The following is a 17,754-nucleotide window of genomic DNA, read 5'->3' as shown; positions in this document are numbered from 1 at the left end:
GTTTGTGTCTTGTGTTTGCGAGATCTCCTTTTAACAGGTTCTTGAGTCTGCGCCCATTTTGTGTGAAATGGTGTCCTAATGCTGTTTCTGTTTCATGGATCGAGATGGTATGTCTGTGTAGTTTCATTCGTTTGCGCAGTACTGGGGAGCTTCACCTGCGTACGTTTCTTTCAGTCTTTTGGTTCATTGGATGAGGTGCACGGTGTTGAACAAATTACACACATCCCGTGAATATCTATTGTGTGGTCCTGTGTGGTTGTAGCAGATTCCGTGCACATCTGTTGGCAGGCTTTGCATCTCCCCATATTGCATGGACATGCTACACGACTCATTGGTTTTTGGGCCGTTGGAAATGCGTTTCTGGTCAGGGGCGGTGCTAGATTCTTTGGTAGCTTACATGTGATCAATACATGTATGAAAACAACAGTTTGAGCCATGACACTGTTGTTTTTTGATGTGGCGCATGGAATGCCCAATCATTTAGAAGATCTCTTCCAACAGGGCCACCGAGTCAACCGAGTCAACTCCTCGCAAGGCAAGTGAGCCTCTCACTCTCAAGAGCAGATGAACACAGGATTAAAGCGTTTGCTCTTTCAAGTGCACAGTGCTGTTTAAACAATCTGGATAGGACATACAAACTCACAAACTCTTCTACCCAATGTTATCTTTTTCTGAGACTCCCAAGTCCTGCCACGTTCAAGAACAGGTTAATTATGGCAGCGTGGGGCTGAGTGGGGCTGAGCGGCGCAGGCTTTGCTTGCTGTCATTCCCTTCACTCTGCGTCATCTTTCTCCCTCTCCAGTCAGGGTTACTTGGAATCCTATGGTCTGCAGGCAGGGCCTTCAGTTTAGAGTAAATGGTACCGGGGGCACGTGTAAAATAATACTTTAAGGAAATGGTGCATAAAAGCACAGTAGCAATGACAGTAATTGTTGAGAATGCGTTGTTTTTTGTTTATAATTTGTATCAATTGTGCATAGTATGTTTTTCTTTTGATAGCCTAGTCAGTGAATTTGTCAACATCAGTTGATGGCCAATGTTTAATGTTAGAATTGCAATGTGTGTTGCTGTGATTGGCAAAGTTTGTATTAAGGACAATGCAAAACGCTTTATTCAAATAGGACATCCCACCAACATTTCAATGTTCCACAGCAGGTGGGTGCAAGAAGCAGTGAACCAATGCACCAATCGTTGTTTGCGAGAAGTGTTGTTTTGCAGATTGCCAATTTTAACATTTCATTTTGATTATGCCTTTTCTTTGAAGCCGGAGAACATGATGCTGCTGGAAAAAGAGGTCCCAGAACCCAAGATCAAGATAATTGACTTTGGCCTGGCCCAGAAAATCGATGCCGGGGTAACCTTCAAAAGTCTCTGCGGGACTCCTCAGTATATTGGTGAGTCGGTAGACCATCCTTGCATGGACAGCAACGAGGAGTGTGAGAGCCTGTTCTGGTATTTTGGGTCTCTTCTATGTAAAGGCATTGGGGTATCGGGAGTGGGTGTTTACATCTCACAATAGACTCCAGTGATGGTTTACAGACACTTGTGGGAATATGTTGCCAGATTGAGAGCATGGCAATCTGAAGCTGTGTGTCTACCCACATTGCAGCTAGAGCCTGGGCAATGGTGGGGCCGGCTGATCCTGCCACTCTGCCAAAGAGCCTCATCGGTATGAGAGAGATGTTCACTGTTAGTCCTCACTCAGTTGCTGGCATCCTTGCCCAGGCAATCACTAACAGAAAAAGACTTGTACAGGAGGAAAAATGCGAAACTGATTTTGATCTGTGCAGATCGGAAGAACCCACTATCTGTCTGCCAGTGCGATTGTAGGTGAGTTGGGTTGGGATGCCTGGGTTTTTCATTGTTATAGCGGATCCCAATCTGCCATGCTAGGCTGCACATTAACACGATTGATCTGTGATTATTGCTATGTCTGAATTGTATCATAGTGGGAAGAGGTGTGTGTGTGATAGTTTACTATGAGTGGGCTGGCTGCTGCTAGGTGTGCTTTTCTGGTTCAAGGAAGGAGTGTAATGGTGTAATGTGGAAGAGGGAGTGTGATGATGATGATGATGATGGTGGTTAGTGGGCAGAAAGGTGGGTCATTTGAAGCCATGTCCTATTGTGTTAGGTTCCTGTGGTCCATTTATAGTTCAGCAGATCCCGGGCCCACCACAGCATCATCATTGTGGTTATCATGAATGATTGTGGTGACAAGGTATTCCCTTAATTATGGTGGCTGTAGGAGATCATTATTGCATCTGCTATCCACAGGCCATCATTTAGCCGCCTCTTGTACTAAACTCTGACCTGTGAGTACGTGATCCCATGGAGGCAATAGTTATGTTTCTTGGTTGATGTGATGTAAAATGAGATTTGACGTGTAACTACACATGGGAATACATTAAATGTCAGATTCCCTGCTCCAAAGAGGATAAATGCAGTGGAGCCCACACATAGTACAGTGCATTTGTGTTTGCTTTGTAAGCACGCAGCACCCAATGTTTTCCACAAGGACCCTTGCTTTGCTCGACCACCAGTGATCCAAGCTTGGAGTTCATTTTCTGAGAGAGACTGTCAAACCTGTGTCTGGAGCGATCAGTGAATGAGTCAATGAAGTGGCCACCCGCCATGGGGTCTGGTACGAACTGGGAGCATTTTATACAAAGTCTGAATGGGCATATTGCACTATGAAACCAAATGCATGCCGAAGGTCAGGCAGAACTTCTCCCCTGATTCCAAGATGGCCGCTGGCTGTTTTGAAGTCTCGGGCCTGGTGCAGAGAAAACACTTGCAGGAAAGGAGATGCATATATAAGCTCACCTTTTGGAATTAACCTGGTGAACCTGGAGGAACGTTGAGACTCTAACGTTCGTGAGACTGGCAGGACTGAGTGTGCAGCAGCACTGGTGTTGGCAGCTAGTGAGAACAGAAAGAGCAAGTAGATGACCGAAACGCACAGTGCACAAGGCTGGCGAGCGCGGTACGTCGAGCATAGGGAGAGGATCAGGAAACATTGCGATGCTTGAAAGAGGCTCAAGAGGGGACTGTCCACTGCTTAGTAGGCTGGGCACTGTATCATTGACAACCACAGTCCCTGATGTAGACAGAACTGGGTGCTATGTCCCCAATGGCACAGAGAGGTGGCTGTATCCCTGGGTGCTTTATCTCTGGAGACACTGATGTGCAGAGTAGGCAGGGCACCAAGTCCAGGGGACACTGCTGCAAGCTGCATAGGGAGCTGGTTACTATATCACCCAAAAGCATAGTCTCACTGTGTGCGATGTTGGCTAGAGATCAGGGGACTGTATCCCTAGAGGCAAGAGTGAGCTGGGTGCTATATCCCTGAGATTGAGGAGCTAAGATGTGTGCTGGGCACTATGTCACTGAGAGGAAGGTGGGTGGTATTGGGTCCAGGAGGCCGCAGAGAGGTTTGTGTACTGGCTCCAGTAACTTCCCCGAGTCTGATGCTTGAACCACTGAACAAGAAGTGTGGTGGGTGCTGTGTCCATGAGATTGATGGAGACTTTAGCAGGCCCGAGATTCTCTGGGAGGGCAGGCATTCTATAGGTCCTATTATATTCCCAGTTTCCCTATATCACAGGACCATTCAATTGGGACACCTGACATATATGTGATTGTATATAAATAAATACAAATATGTTGATTTGGTGACACCGCAAGGTCTCCTACATAGTATTGCCACAGCAGTTTGGAAAAGTCTACACAAAGAAGTGTAAAACTGTGGTTACCTTTTTTGTTGGTCACCACATTTTGGATTTATATCATTGATTTCTTCTATATATAATATGTTTTCTTCTGGCACATTTCTATGCCTTTAATTAATTGATTGAAGGGGATTCTCATCTTGTATTTTGTACCTTAATCCTGTTTTCATCCAACCCCCTCCCTTTGCCAACACCTCTTACACTGTTGCCCTACTGCCCCTCGCCACCCTTTCCTTGCCTGCATCCCCTGCACACCTTCCTCCTTCCATCTCTTTCTACTGCTCCTCTTTTCATTGGTTTTGCTCTCACACCCAATGTTACTCTCTTCATACAACCATATGTTCCAAGATTTGTGCTTTCCCTCTCACCTATGAGGTGGACCTGGTTACCCTTCCCTCACCTCCCCTGCGTGCATTTCCCTTTCTCCCAACACTTGCTTGCTCTTGCATTCCAAGCATGCAAGACGCTCTCACCTGCAGAAGGGACCCGTGCCTGTTAGGGACATCTCCATCATTCCTCATAAGACACTGAGGGCCTACCTTTCATTTTACTGTCTCTTTGCACGGAGGTGAGCCATCCTCTGTATTTTATAGTTCCTTGGTCCCACTTTATGGATGTCTGTACTGGGTTGAGTGACAAAGTCAAATTAGAAGCACCATCTGTGAACTTTGGAGAGACTCTGGGGGCAGGAAATGTTGACAACTGCCGTGAAATGCTACCTGGTAGGCGATAGATGGGGGCAGGGGCGTTGCTAGGGGGGGCTAAGGGGGCTATAGCCCCTGATCTTTTGGTTGTAGCCCCGGATAGAATCTCAGGAGCTACAGCCAAAAGGCTAGCTAGCCCCCAGTCCCAACAGTTCCGACATCAGTTTAGCCCCGGGTCTTTTTCAGACCTAGCAACTCCCCTGGATGGGGGAATCTTCCGGAGTCCCTCCTCTTGCTGCACCATCTCTGTAAATTGGGGTTAAGGAAAGATGATAAAGTGGCCTGGGATTCATTAGACATCGGCCAATGCAATTAACACTGATTCACACCAACTCTTCTGAAGCAATGTCAGAGGTCTGTGATGAGCGTTGTGCTACGCAATTCTCGAGGACGATCTCTTCCCACTCTCCATGTTAAGCCCTTCACAGAGCAGGTTTTGTTTGGCGTTGCGTGAGTATTGGATCACAGTATTGGGGATAATTTCATTTTCTGTGCCAATCCCTCTCACCCTCAGAGACCCCCATCACTTTTGCTGGACTCTGAGATTTGTTTGATCTGTTCGCGCTTTTCCCACTCACTCATTCTTTTTTACTCTGACATGGGAACACTGTTTCATTCCTTTTGCAATGTATTTTTTACTGTAATGGAGTCCTGCTTTCCTCCATGCATTTCAATACAGGAATCTGTAGTGGATGTGTGCAGCACACAGCACCCTATGTGCCGCGTTGCTGGGGAGTCCTTTGGGCTTCCCTATTTATTTTATTCCATTTTCCCATGAGAACTGCTGTTCTCAAGGGTAGTAGGATACTTTTAATCTTACTTGCTTTTCTTTTGTAGGATCAGCACACACCACCTTATGTGGGGTGCTGAGGGGCTACACAGTAACCCCTTTCCCACTGCTCCTGTAACTTTCTAGTTACAGTAACAGAGAAACTTAAAGCACCAGTGGCAGTGGATACATTTTTCGTCCATGCATGTGCAACTCATTTGCAGGCTGTTTCCACAGCTGCAGTGAAGCACCCATGGGTGGCCATTTTCCCAAAATAGCAACTGTCTTCTTTTTTCACCATTTTCCATTCGTGTGTTCCTTCTTGGCCTTGCGTCTACCCTTCCAGGTGGGTGTGGGAACTCTTTGAGTTGTGCCTTTGGCGAGATTCCTTTGTGAAGCCTGCCACGGCTCTGGTGTGTCTGCTGAAGCAGTAATTGAGGCAGCAGCCCACAGTTTTGCATGACTTTGATGAGTGATTCACTGGTATGCCTGACTGGAACCAGTTTGAACTCGGAGGCTGGCTGTCCTGCAAGGGGGACCACCCATAGGTAATTGACAGATCCATAGGACTGAAAGAAAGGGTTCCTGCACAAAAGGTGAGGCTTTTCAGACTGAAGGCTAAGTCGAACACTGGAACTGAAGATCCAAAGAAGACTATCACAGATGCCTGCAACACCTCCAGCACCTGCAGAAGCACCGCTGCTGTCCTGACCCCATTTTCGCATTGACAGGGACACTCCGTCAAGGACGAGTTCCTCCATTGTGCTGGTGGACATAACCAACCTCAATACCACCTTCAGTTTGATCCATCCCCTGACATCCTGCCACTTTCTGGGGGTAACTCCACCATCTTGGAGTGCATCGTCTTGCCATGATCAAATCTCACTGGAACTTTGGTGGCATCTGTGTGGACCTCCAGAAGCAAGAATCCTCTCCTCAGTCCCCTCACCAGAGTGCAGGGCCAAGTCAACAGGAAGATTCCAACCAGCAGTAATTGTTCACTCCTGTTGCTGATAAAACGGTGCCAAAATCACAAACTGATGTGGGAGTATGAGGAATCCTTTGCTGAAGAGTCCCTTTCTTTAATACTGCTGCAGGGTTCCATCCAGAGACCCTCCTTTCATCACCACAACCAAGGAACAGGAGACCGGGTCTGCATCCATGCATCGTTAAGGCATCCAGTTTCATCATCTTCATCAGTCTCAGGGTACTGTGGGGCTCTTGTTAAACTTACCTCGAGCCATTTGTGTCGCTCCTTTGTTCTTGGAGGGCTGTTTCTGCTATTTGGGTGTTCACCCAAATTTAGTCACCCAAGCCTAATAGCTTGAGCACCTACAGGGAGACTTCTCCAAAGTCCCTGTGCCCTTTTCGAATCCAACTAACGTGTTACTTGCCTCTACAGAGAAGATTTTCCTCAGTACTGCTGCATACCCATTGACTTTGGCATTGCTTGTTCCCCAACAGAAAACCTTCCATTCCTATTGAGTTCAGCATTGCTCGTTTCCCTCCAAAACCTGAACTGAAGAACTAGTTAGGGAAAGACTGCTTAAGCCTTACACGTTTCTAGTAAGAATTGGTACAGTGGTACTTACTTGCTAATATTGGTTTCTCCTATTCTTGAACTTTCTACAACCAAGTATTGCTGAGTTATTCCAACAAGTGCTTCTTACTTACCTAGTGAAGTCATTCATTACTGGTTGCAAGAGTATATTGTGATTTAATCACCTTTTTTATTTCTTCCTATTATCCTGTTGTGCGTTTAATGTTATCAGTTGATACTGCATTTCTATTGATACCTATTAACCTTGTGTATAAAAAATTTTTAAACATTTTTATTTAACTTAGTGTGTAAGTGCTTCTCTGGATCTATGCATGTTCTGATTTCTTTGTACTGATTTACAGCTCACATTCCTCCTCCTAAAATAAGCCTGGCTGCTCTGCCATTCTACCAACCTTGGGTAGTACAGGCCTATATTAGATGTTGGGGCCCTGAAACCAAGAGATACGTCTAAGAGTCCAAACTTAAGTAGGCTTTAGAAAAAAACTAATACACATGCACACACATCTGAGAAAAGTTTAAGGAAGGAAAGGGGAAACAAGTGGGGAGTATGGAAAATGGTAGCAGGGACAATCACGAAGGCACGAGAAATGAGACAGGAGAACAACCAATCCCAAACATTATTGAATAAAAAGGACCATTTCCAGCCCTGTTAAAAAGCTCAGGTCCGAGAAGGGAATATTTCAAGCACAGTGTCATTCTAGGAGGAAGGTGAAGCTAGAGAAAAAGTCCTATGCCTGATGCGGGATGCAGCTGAGCTGTTTCCCACTACCAACACGAAAAGAAGAAAGATCAGCACTAGCCCACTGATGACTCTATCTTAGAAACCCGGGCACAGTAGCAAAAGGTCAGCGCTTGTTAAGGGTTCAAGCCCGGGCGGGTTACCAAATTAGTTCTTCATTCTGTGAAGTTTTGAGACATATAGTCCTCTTTCAGTTGCATTTAAGACGCGTAGACCCGTCAGAAATTCAGCCTGTCCCCTACCATGTGCAAGAGTGAAGCCAGAAGGACAACATGAAGGAGGGCTGGGGATCCTAGTAGCAAGCCAGGTAGTCCACCCTCTTTTGTGTTCAGAGAGGTTACCTTTGCCTTTAGAGCCCAATCCATCCTAACCTGTTATGAAGGCATTGAAGGGCATGTTTTGTACCTGGAGTGTCCTGGTAATGCCCCATCAGTGGGCGTGTGAGAATGGCTGGACTATGGAATGGGGCAGAGCGTCTAAGAGGCCCACAGAGAACTTCACAACAATACCAATTCTGCGCTAGATTTTCACTTTCTAGCATCCGCTGATGCTCTCTGTAACACTGTTGTCGAGGAGGTCCCAAGTAAAGCCTGCACTCCCATGACCCATTTTAAAGTACCAGGAACGTTCACACCAAAAAATATGACGTATGATGAGCAAATAAACCAGCAGAGAGCCGCAGGAGGGCTCTGCCCTGTACCCATCAGAAGAGCAACACCTATTGAAGTACCAATACCCAGACAACCATGGATAGTAAGGTATCCATTGAGAAAACCCTACCAACAAATGAGACGAAATGAAGATTGCCTAAGTACCGTCCCGGAAGAACCCAAAAAGGCCTTAATGGAAGACGAATGGTGATGTCACGAGAGCCCGGACGGACTCACAGATGGAACAAATGATGAACCAAGAATGACCCAAAGAGACGAAACGCCCTGAGAAAAGAGATTTTGAGCTTAAAGTGATAAGAAGCTATCAAAGCGTAAGAGAGTTAAGCTGCAAGTAAAATGAATACAGTCGATCAGTTTATGCCTGTACATATGCTTGGAACCGCAAGAAAGTTAGGAAAACAGTGCAGCTTGCTATGCTAAGTAGAAGAATAGCGCAGCAAGCGCCATTATACATAATCTACCTCAAAATGAAGCACAGTATTAGAAGTGCGATTCCACTTTGCACAAAATGCAGAATCAATTCAGGTTACTAGAGGCCAAACAAGACAAGATTCATATTCTAGCAAAATGAGAAGAGACGGCTGAATCGAAACTCAGCAGATGCAACTTGTGCCAGGAGCGCCAAGGTCATACCAATAGAAGGAATGAACAGTAGCTACATCTAATTGAAACTTAAGAATAGAATATCCAGTCTTTGAAAGGTCAAGATAAGGAAGCGTAGGCAAGTGGCAAGCCGAATAAGAATCAAATGCACAAATCGAGAGAAACTAGGCAAATTCACGGTGTCTGCATCAGGTGACCATCCGAGCGAGGAGAAGCACAAGTTCACACCTACGCTTGGCATCCTCCCAGGAAGAGATATCGGAACTTTCCCAGAGAGAAGATGCAGTTTCGAGGCCAACCACAGTAACATAATTGACACATAGTTGTTGAAGTGATGATTGATTGTAACCTTAATTGGATGAAAGCTGGGTAGCTGAGGGGGCACCCTGCACCTGGCTGACCATTCTGCCTACTGATAAGTAAAGTGGAAATGTATGCATGGGGTTGGTGCCAACCCAATCACAATTGACCAAATAATCTAGGGTCCTATAGTTAGTAGAACCAATGGGACGGCGTACTTTAATTGACGTCTACAGTAGTCATTTTGAAAGAAGGGCTTGGACGCCCACCTGACAGCATTTACCCAGTCCCCCGACTCCTTTACCTTATACAGATGTAGTACCTATATTAAAGTTACCTTTTCCTAGCCAATAGAATTGCATGTTAACTTTTAAGTGTAACACGTCATTAGACAAGTTTTAAGTATAAATGTCATTGTTTGTATGAAGTTCGTGCCGGACTATCGCATCACTGCTGATTGCCATGACTCCCCGTTTTTTGTACTTGTCATTAAACTGACTCCCTTTGCCAAACCATTGAGTTGTTCTTATTGATTGGTGTTGGAGTAATAAATCGGCTCCCCCATCCATCTCAACGTGCAGCTATCTCGTCTTAAAGTACTTCGGAGCAAACCTCAGCTCCATGGGCCGGCTGCGGCTCTCCTGAGTAAACTGTGGTGCTACAGCCAGTAGCGTGCTCACCGCTGCACGGTAATTGGTAACCCCACAGGTGCCTGACTACTGATGTGGGCTGGCATGTTGGGATATAGGGTGGTGCTGGCTGGTGCTTCTGGAAGGTTAGTAAGTCCCCGGCAGGTCTTCCACATGCCCCGTGCATGACTGACATGCGACTCACTCTACCGCCTTCCCACGGGCCGCCGTCTATTGGCTAACTTTCCACTTTAGCCACAGCCCATTCAGCTGCTTCATATGAGCGCACCACGGCTGTCTTACGTGTTGTTCCATTGTGTCATGAAGTAGCGCTGTAAATGGGTAACATGCATTTGTGATCCTGACGCCTTGGGGTCATTTTTAATTCAAAAACCTAATGTACACGAAAATGGCAATTTACTGCTCATGAATAGGTAGGCTTCTCTGTGAAGCTTTTCTTATTTTCATGAAAGGGGTCTGTTGTGCACGGGAAATTAGGCTAACCTGGGGATATCACTTGGAAGTGCCACCCGTCCTGCCCAGGCATTGTGGCGGTGTGTACGTGGTTCCCTCTGCATCCTGCCTGGTATTTGAAGGCACAAAAACCCATGCAAAATTCCATGAAGATTATTCCCTCTCGATCTGCATGAAAATGGGATAAGGGGGGGGGGGGGAGGCTGCTGTTGCATTTTCTGCCCAGAGATGCTAGGAGAGGCAGATCCGGTCCTTATGCTCTGCCATTCTGCTAAGTGCAGAAAAATATACAGACATCGCATGGTTCATACAAAAACATGTCTCTGCCAGTGAATTACATACACATTGTGTGACCATCAAAATGAGTGCCATCTTCAACTTGACCCGATAGCCTCCTAACTTCGCCCAGGAGGAAAATGTGTTTGCATGTGGAACCCTAGACATCTTCTTCATAACTGCACTGTGTCTTTGTCTCCCCAGCTCCTGAAGTTATAAATTACGAACCCCTGGGCACAGCGACAGACATGTGGTAAGCAGATAATGATGGCTAACGAATGGTTCAGAGAATTCTGTCTGCGCAAGAATAACAGAGAGTGTGGTTCACATCTTCAGGGCATGAAGCCTCATTAGATGTACTTCTGCAGAGCACTACATCAGCGCTCACAGGGGGGCAGTAATCATCATTCTTTCTAACAGGCTAATGTTTGAGCAAATTGATTTTGGACTGGGGACACACTGTTATATAAATTGATGGAATTCACAGACACATGCTCTTTGTTTACCAGCTAAATATCCAAGTAGGGTCTGTTGGCGAATATCTCTTATACAGAGGCAGGCAGGCTTGATCGGGTTACCCCCATTTACAGAGGCCTTCTCTGTGTAATGGGTGATGTCAGGCATAACTGCAAGCATCAATTGAGTGAGTGTTTACATTTTGGCATACATGGGCACACAGCAGCCCAGATCACCCCTAGACGTGAGCGTCCACATATGGGCAGGCACAGGTTACTCTGTTGCAAAATCAATTATATGAGGGTCCCACTAGGGTCTGCACTCTCACCTCTGCTGTTCAGCATCTACACATACACACAAGCCCCCGGGCCAGGCTCTGATACAATACCTAGTACACTTCCAAATGTATGTGGATGACAAATCCAGCTGTGATGGTTCTGAGATCCGGGCAAACAATTCAGGCTTGCAGAGGGCCTCCAACACACAATCCTTGGGATGACGACGTTCACTGTGTTTTTTTGGATGCAGAGCAGAGGTGCAGGGGTTGGAAACGACAACAGAACCCTTCTCATGTTTGCATGCCCCATCCCCTGCCATACTCCTAAAATAAACAAACCAGTGGGAAAGTCACCAATTCAGCAACTCAGTGGTGGACATTAACCTGTTCAAGTGTAGTGTCAGCAGGACACGTGTAGTAATGTTTGCACGCAGTCCATTGGGGCGAGGGGCTGGGGGCGGTGGTGACACATAGCTGCAGCATTTGACACGCTCCAGGGTCCCGCAGAGGGCCAGCCTCCTTCCCAGCAACTGGCAGTGCAGCCTCCACCAATTCTCTTCAAATTTCTCAGGGGATTGTCATGTTCTGAAACCTTTATGCTCTGCCAACCCACCACCGTAATATCAGAATGCCCTGGTGCGCGTGCGCAAAGATCTGTGCGCATTATGCAGTGACCACATTTCAATGCTTGCAAAATAGCCAAGCTGGTTAGAGCGTTTGGTCTGTAATATTGAGATCTCAGCATCCTGGAAGTGTCAGCTCAACATTTCATCCTTTAGAGGCAGATGAGTGCTATTTACAGTGGCGGGCCCTGCGGCTCTAGGATTCACCGAAGGGTTGAGGCGAGGAATGTGCATGTGTGCGTAATGTTAAAATAATCATTATAGTACTCCTTTTTCATTATCATATACTTTCAGCCATGTTGCAATATTGTTTTAAGACAACCTTTTCAGGGGAGACGTTTTCCGTATGCATTGTGATTAATGAATGATGACATGTTGCGCACTTTTTGTTGACGGCATTTCCGCATAGAACGGTGGTTGCAGTGCAAAGCATCGGGGTGCACGTCCCTGTGCATTGTGGCAAGCGGGTGCACTGTTCATGCTGTCTGCGTTCAACAGGCATTAACACGGAACGCGTGAAGTCGGCATTACACTAGACATCTATCATGTGATGAAACGCTGTCTTAAAGCTAGGGGAGTGCTGCTAACCTGTGCGATTTCCTTGTGTATTGCAGGAGTATTGGAGTCATTACATACATCTTGTAAGTGTTCAATAATTACATTTGTTTGCTACTATTGCTCTTCTTCGCTCATTCTTCCATTCTCCGATCCGCTTTCGTTTTCCCTCTCTGTCCCCATTTGATGTCTATGCTTTTGTGTTTATTGGTTGTCCTCGCCTCTCATACCCTTAACGTGCACATATTTCTCTTGTGTCTGCCATTAACTCTTTTCCCCACCTCCATAATTTCTGCTCTCTGTCTGCCTTTGTATTAGATATGCAAAACCTGTTTGTTGTGTGCACACCTTGGCTTGAGATGCATTTACCGATAAACAGCATAAAACCTCTCTGAATAAAACACCAACGTCTGCAAAAGCGTTTGTGCAGATGGGCCGTCTGACCTGCCTTGCTCCTCGAGGGTCAGGGAATCTCTGGGAGTTTGCACTGCAGCCTCATACATCATTACCTATATGTCCGACTCAATGCTATGCCTGGGAAGCAAGGGGTGATAATGAGACGGGCTTTGGGTTGGATAGCGTGGCGAGTCAGACATAGAAAACGGACAAGAAGACCTCTTTTAAACCGACTTGGTTTTATTAAAGGAAACAAATACCTCTGCGATGTATACTTCTGCTATGATGGATTCCAACCCTTCAAAGAAAATAACAATCTGATGCTCGTCAAGATGTCTTGCCAAAAAGAAACTCTGTCCTCTGTCCCAAAGCTAATCTAACCTAACGTCTGGCCCTACAACCAGTACAAAAAGGAAACACAGACTTAGCCTAGGAAAGAATTGCACCCGCTTTCAGTTGGCTGGTGGTGGTTGGTTTTCTGACCCCCGCCCAAAGCGTTCTTGATTCTCTTAGCCCACAGGCCTGCTGCTGCAGTTCAAATGTCATTCCTGGTGGTGCATAGTCTAGGACCTCATTCCAAATGTTCGTATAAGTTTTAACAGTTCAAAGTTCAAAATCTATCGATGGTCGCTCTACGGATGCTCCTTATCGGAGATAACAAACCGGTATTACACTACCGTGGCCTGTCTTTTCATAAAGGGAATGGGCCTCATTACAAGGTTGCCGATCTGAATACAACGGTACCGGTAAGCTTACCGGTACCGTTGTAACTGGGCTGGCAAACTCAGAGTTGTGCTTGCAGGTGCCTTTCATTCCGCCAGGTCTGCCTTGCCAGAATGAAAGGCACCCGCAAGCACAGCAAGCCTGTAGCACCGGCACCGTTATAAGCGGTGCCAGTGCTACAGGCATCCCCATTCCCATTGAGCTCTATGGGGCTCATATGGGAATGGGGATATACCGGCACCCGCAAAAGGGCAATTACCGGGTTCGGAGGGGCCCATTCACGGATGCCGGATTTTCATGCCAGTTTGGAGGTAGCCTTATAATGAGGCCCAGTGTCTTTCACCCCAGCTCGGGGTATCTTGTATCCCATAGCGTGTTGGGGGTTTGTCTTGCTCACTCCTGCTCGGGTTGTTGGGTTTCTCACCCCGTCATAGGATATCTCGGATCTTGGCCTGACTTGGGCTAACTGGCTCTTCTGCCTTTCTGGATTTATCAGTGCTCTCACCCCGATATTCAGCCCAGAGTGGTCGGTATGGCTTCTCAGCCCTTCCGAAGTTATCAATGTTCTCACCCCATTGTGGGGTGTTTTGTTGCTCAGCCCAGCTTGGGCCATGTGGCTTCTTAGCCATTCTAGGATTCTTAATGCTTTCATCCCCTTGTGGAGTATCTTGGTGCTCATCCTGGTGTGGGCTATGTGTTTTCTCAGCCCATCTGAAGATATAAGTGCTTCCACCCACTTGTGGGGTTTCTCTGTGCTCAACCCAGTGTGGTTTATGTGGCTTCTCAGCCCTGCTAAGATTCTTAATGCTTTCATCCCCTCGTGGGGTATCCTATGACCTCACAACCCTGCTCCCATTCCTTGGTCTATCCTGCGTGCCTGGTTCTCGGCAGCAGTGCTCATGGGGGAAGGCGGTTTCTCTGGTCGGCACAGACACACGACTCTGACTTCTTCATGGTTCTCGCTGTCTGGTCTCTTGCATCGGTTCCTCCCGTTCTTGTCTGACAGCAATTTGGCGTTGGGTGTGGCAGATGTTGGTGCCGCTTCGTCTCTCTTTCTTTTGGCGGCTCCAAGCTCCTTGGCCTCCGTACCTTTGCGGAAGTTACAGCCTTACACAGGCTTCTCTGTTCCTCTGCCCACCACACCGCTTGCATGGCACTGTCTCCAGACTCTTCCACTGTGACTCTGCCCAAGACCTTTATCTTCGTCCCTGGGATGAGATGGGATAATAGATTGGTTCCACTTTTCTGGCCAGGACAAGAGACCAGAAACCAATGCCTGTACATTACTGCCCTGCTCAATTCTCGTATAGCAAACAAGCACCTGTGATTCTGTGTTACAGGAAGATGGAATGAAACACTTACTAGAGGGCTCCTTGACCCCTAAGGGTTAACCCCCAGTGAGATCCTGCTTGCTGTGTCCCCCGTTGGCTTTAAGCATAGCAGACTCACCTCCCTAGTCCCAAATGGGGTGCCTCCCGTTGGGGAGAAGAGAACAAATCCTTAGATTTGTCACAATAGGTAGATGCTATCAATTATCTTACATATCCGTGAATTGTGGAGGTGTCTTTGGATTAATGGTTTGATCATGTGACTTTGGAGGCTTGTCTGTGTGCTGATAACTTTATGACCAATATTGGATTATTTGTTTCTGATTGATGGGACTATCACAATATAAGAAGCTCTGGCCATGGGATATTAGCATTACGTTTAACTTCTCTATGCTGTGGAATTCCACTATGTCCCTGATTAGTTGCAATGGGGGTGAGGGATTCTTGGGATCTGAGAGTATATTTTACATACATTTTATACCCAGTGAGACCATATTCTCTGTACAATGGGGTCCCACCAATTAAGCCTCCACATGCATTACCCCTGCTTCCTCAGTACTGTTGCTCACCTACATTTAGGGTTCATTTGTATGGGAAAGCGGGGAGCAGTCCTAAATGACTCATTACTAATTTGGCCTAAAAGACTGAAAAGTGTCTTGGCAGTCAACAGTTCCCTGTTTGTGCTCCTTCAAGTTTTCTGCCACACACCGATGCCTCTTCAGGCATAGTATGTGGAAAGGTGTTTTCTCTAAAATCATCCTGAAATAAACAGGGTATATTGTTCAATACAAGATTCTTTTCAGCCAAAAGATGGGTTTTGATTCTCCTCTTCTGACTCTTTTCTGCTATTCCTTCCTCTTCTTGTCACACAATATCCTACGAGAATAAGGGCCAGCATTCATCGCTTGCTATCTGAATTGGTTCAGTTTTCTTCAAATGTTTTCCATTAATTTAGTTTGGTGTTTGATGGAAAATTGAAAGCTTGCATTGCTAGGCAAATTTTGCACATTGCTCCGTCTTTCTTCTTAATTTAGATGACAAAATCATTGCTAACAAAGAGGTGTGTTGTGTAGGGGAGGCATGGTATCACAAGTAAGACACAGACACAATAGGTACAATTTGAAAAAAACTTTATTGAAGTTTCTGGGGTTGGAAAAACTCCTACTTTGCCCTATAACTAAAATGGGATTAGTCTCGATAACAGTAAACAAAACAGTCCCAGTGGAGTCCGTCAAATAAAAATGGCTGATGCTAACAAAATCGCAAGGCATGCCCTATCGCTTGTACACAAAAGTGTATAAAGGAGAAATGTATGCAAAGGAAAAATCAGTGTTCAAAATAATAAATGTGACTGAATCATCTCTCCTCGCCATGTAAGACCACACGGAGTAAGGCAGTCCTTGTAGGCAGGATGGCACACTTTGGCTCGGGGCCTCAACAAAATAAACAGTTCCAAAGCGTGCATCGATACCCACCTGCTCTTCCATGTTTAAGTCTTTCTTTCCGCTTCCAAATAATATTTCTACAAAAAGTTCACTTAGGTCTCCCTCTGTCGGGCTCAGACCGTGCACCGTTCCCCCTCTGTCAGGATGAGACCTTTCACAACAAAGTTCAACAATGCTTGCAAGAGGCTCCCTTGCCTTGCCCAAGCTTATACACTTTGGGTCTCCCTCTATCGGGCTCAGGCCATTTTCAATGTCAAAGACTTTCAAAAGTGCATGGCTTTCTTTACGGAACGCCGCAGCATCACTTCCACTCAAAGTTCACTGTTGAGCTTTTTACTCTCTTTTGCAGTTCATTCACTTTTATCACTACAAACGATGTACTTTTCACTGAGAATTTCAAGGGGGCTCCTTCCTTGGCATGACCAGTGATACTGAGTAATGGAGTGATTTTACAGCTGTCCTTACTCCAAAAGTTGATCCATGGGTCTGCCTTTCTTCGCGTCTCATCCACACGCGTGCACCCTTCACTTGCGATATAATGTCACCATTTCAAACTTTCTTTAACACACACCCGTCTCTCGGGCTGCTTGCCATCTCACCGGCTGTGTGCGTTTCTTTCATGGTTTTGCGATTTCCCATTCACGAGTCAAGGTTAGTACCACAGACTTGGCCTCGCCTCCCCAACTTTGCTGTTTACCCCGGAGGGTCGCTGGCGTCCTCGGAAAACAATGCGGCCTTCGGTTGTAGGATCTGGCCTACTCCACGTGTCTTTCGCGGCCTGTTGGAAGCAATGACGTCCAGTAGGAAACTCTTGGGGTTTTCGACCTGCTGCTCTAGTCCCTTGGTCTGTCGCTCTGCTTTTGTAGGTTTGCCTTTGTCCGGAAGATCTGGTCCTACTCGTGTTCCACCTTGCTCAAAGTGTGTATTTAGGTTCTGCCTTTTATCCGTGTGAGGAGAGATAATTGGCATCAGGTGTATGCACTTGAAGTCAAGTGCCGGACTTTGCCTGACCTGATTAGTGGGACATGTCCAGTACGATGTATTAGAGTTAGTTCTGTTACTCTGTCACCCTCTTCCTCAGCCCCGTGTTTGTATAAAAAGGGAGGGGAGTTGGGACCTAGGAGAATCCTACCAAATAGCATGGGTTAGATAAACAAAAAACGGGGAATACCGCATCTCACCATCGGCTGCCTCACTCACACTCCCCAATAACCCCTCCCCCAGGTGATCCTCCCGCACTGGTCCACCCCCAGGGTCTGGGTCCAAAGGCATAGACCGTGCCCTGGCCGCCTGAGAGATAGATCCCCGTGCACCAGCAGGTGAGACACCTTCTTGTTTCTCACAGTTGGATTGACCAAATGCATGACACATGTAGAATTCAAAAGTATTTGGCAGAGTAGTATCGGGCAAACGGTTACTAGGAATTCATCTAGCAAAGGGTGTTCCTAAATGATCTAAGCAAAAATTGACAGATGGGAATAAACGATAGTATAGTAC

The 17,754-nt window shown here is 46.4% G+C and overlaps 1 protein-coding gene across 5 annotated transcripts in view; it reads left to right on the top strand.

Annotated features, from left to right (window-relative positions):
* Nucleotides 1-17,754, top strand: part of LOC138448032 (death-associated protein kinase 2-like) — a 709,206-nt gene that overhangs the window by 638,525 nt on the left and 52,927 nt on the right. For all 5 annotated transcript variants that reach the window (XM_069604570.1, XM_069604575.1, XM_069604578.1 and 2 more), the window contains 3 exons: nt 1,265-1,394; nt 10,659-10,707; nt 12,425-12,451. In XM_069604570.1, coding sequence (XP_069460671.1) covers nt 1,265-1,394; nt 10,659-10,707; nt 12,425-12,451 — 206 coding nt within the window. The remainder of the gene's footprint in view (nt 1-1,264; nt 1,395-10,658; nt 10,708-12,424; nt 12,452-17,754) is intronic.

This window comes from Ambystoma mexicanum, chromosome 1p (genome assembly GCF_040938575.1).
Source record: "Ambystoma mexicanum isolate Mex_15411 chromosome 1p, UKY_AmexF1_1, whole genome shotgun sequence".
NCBI lineage: Eukaryota > Metazoa > Chordata > Amphibia > Caudata > Ambystomatidae > Ambystoma > Ambystoma mexicanum.
The sequence above is the reverse complement of the archived record's forward strand: the minus strand, read 5'-3'. Positions and strand labels throughout refer to the sequence as shown.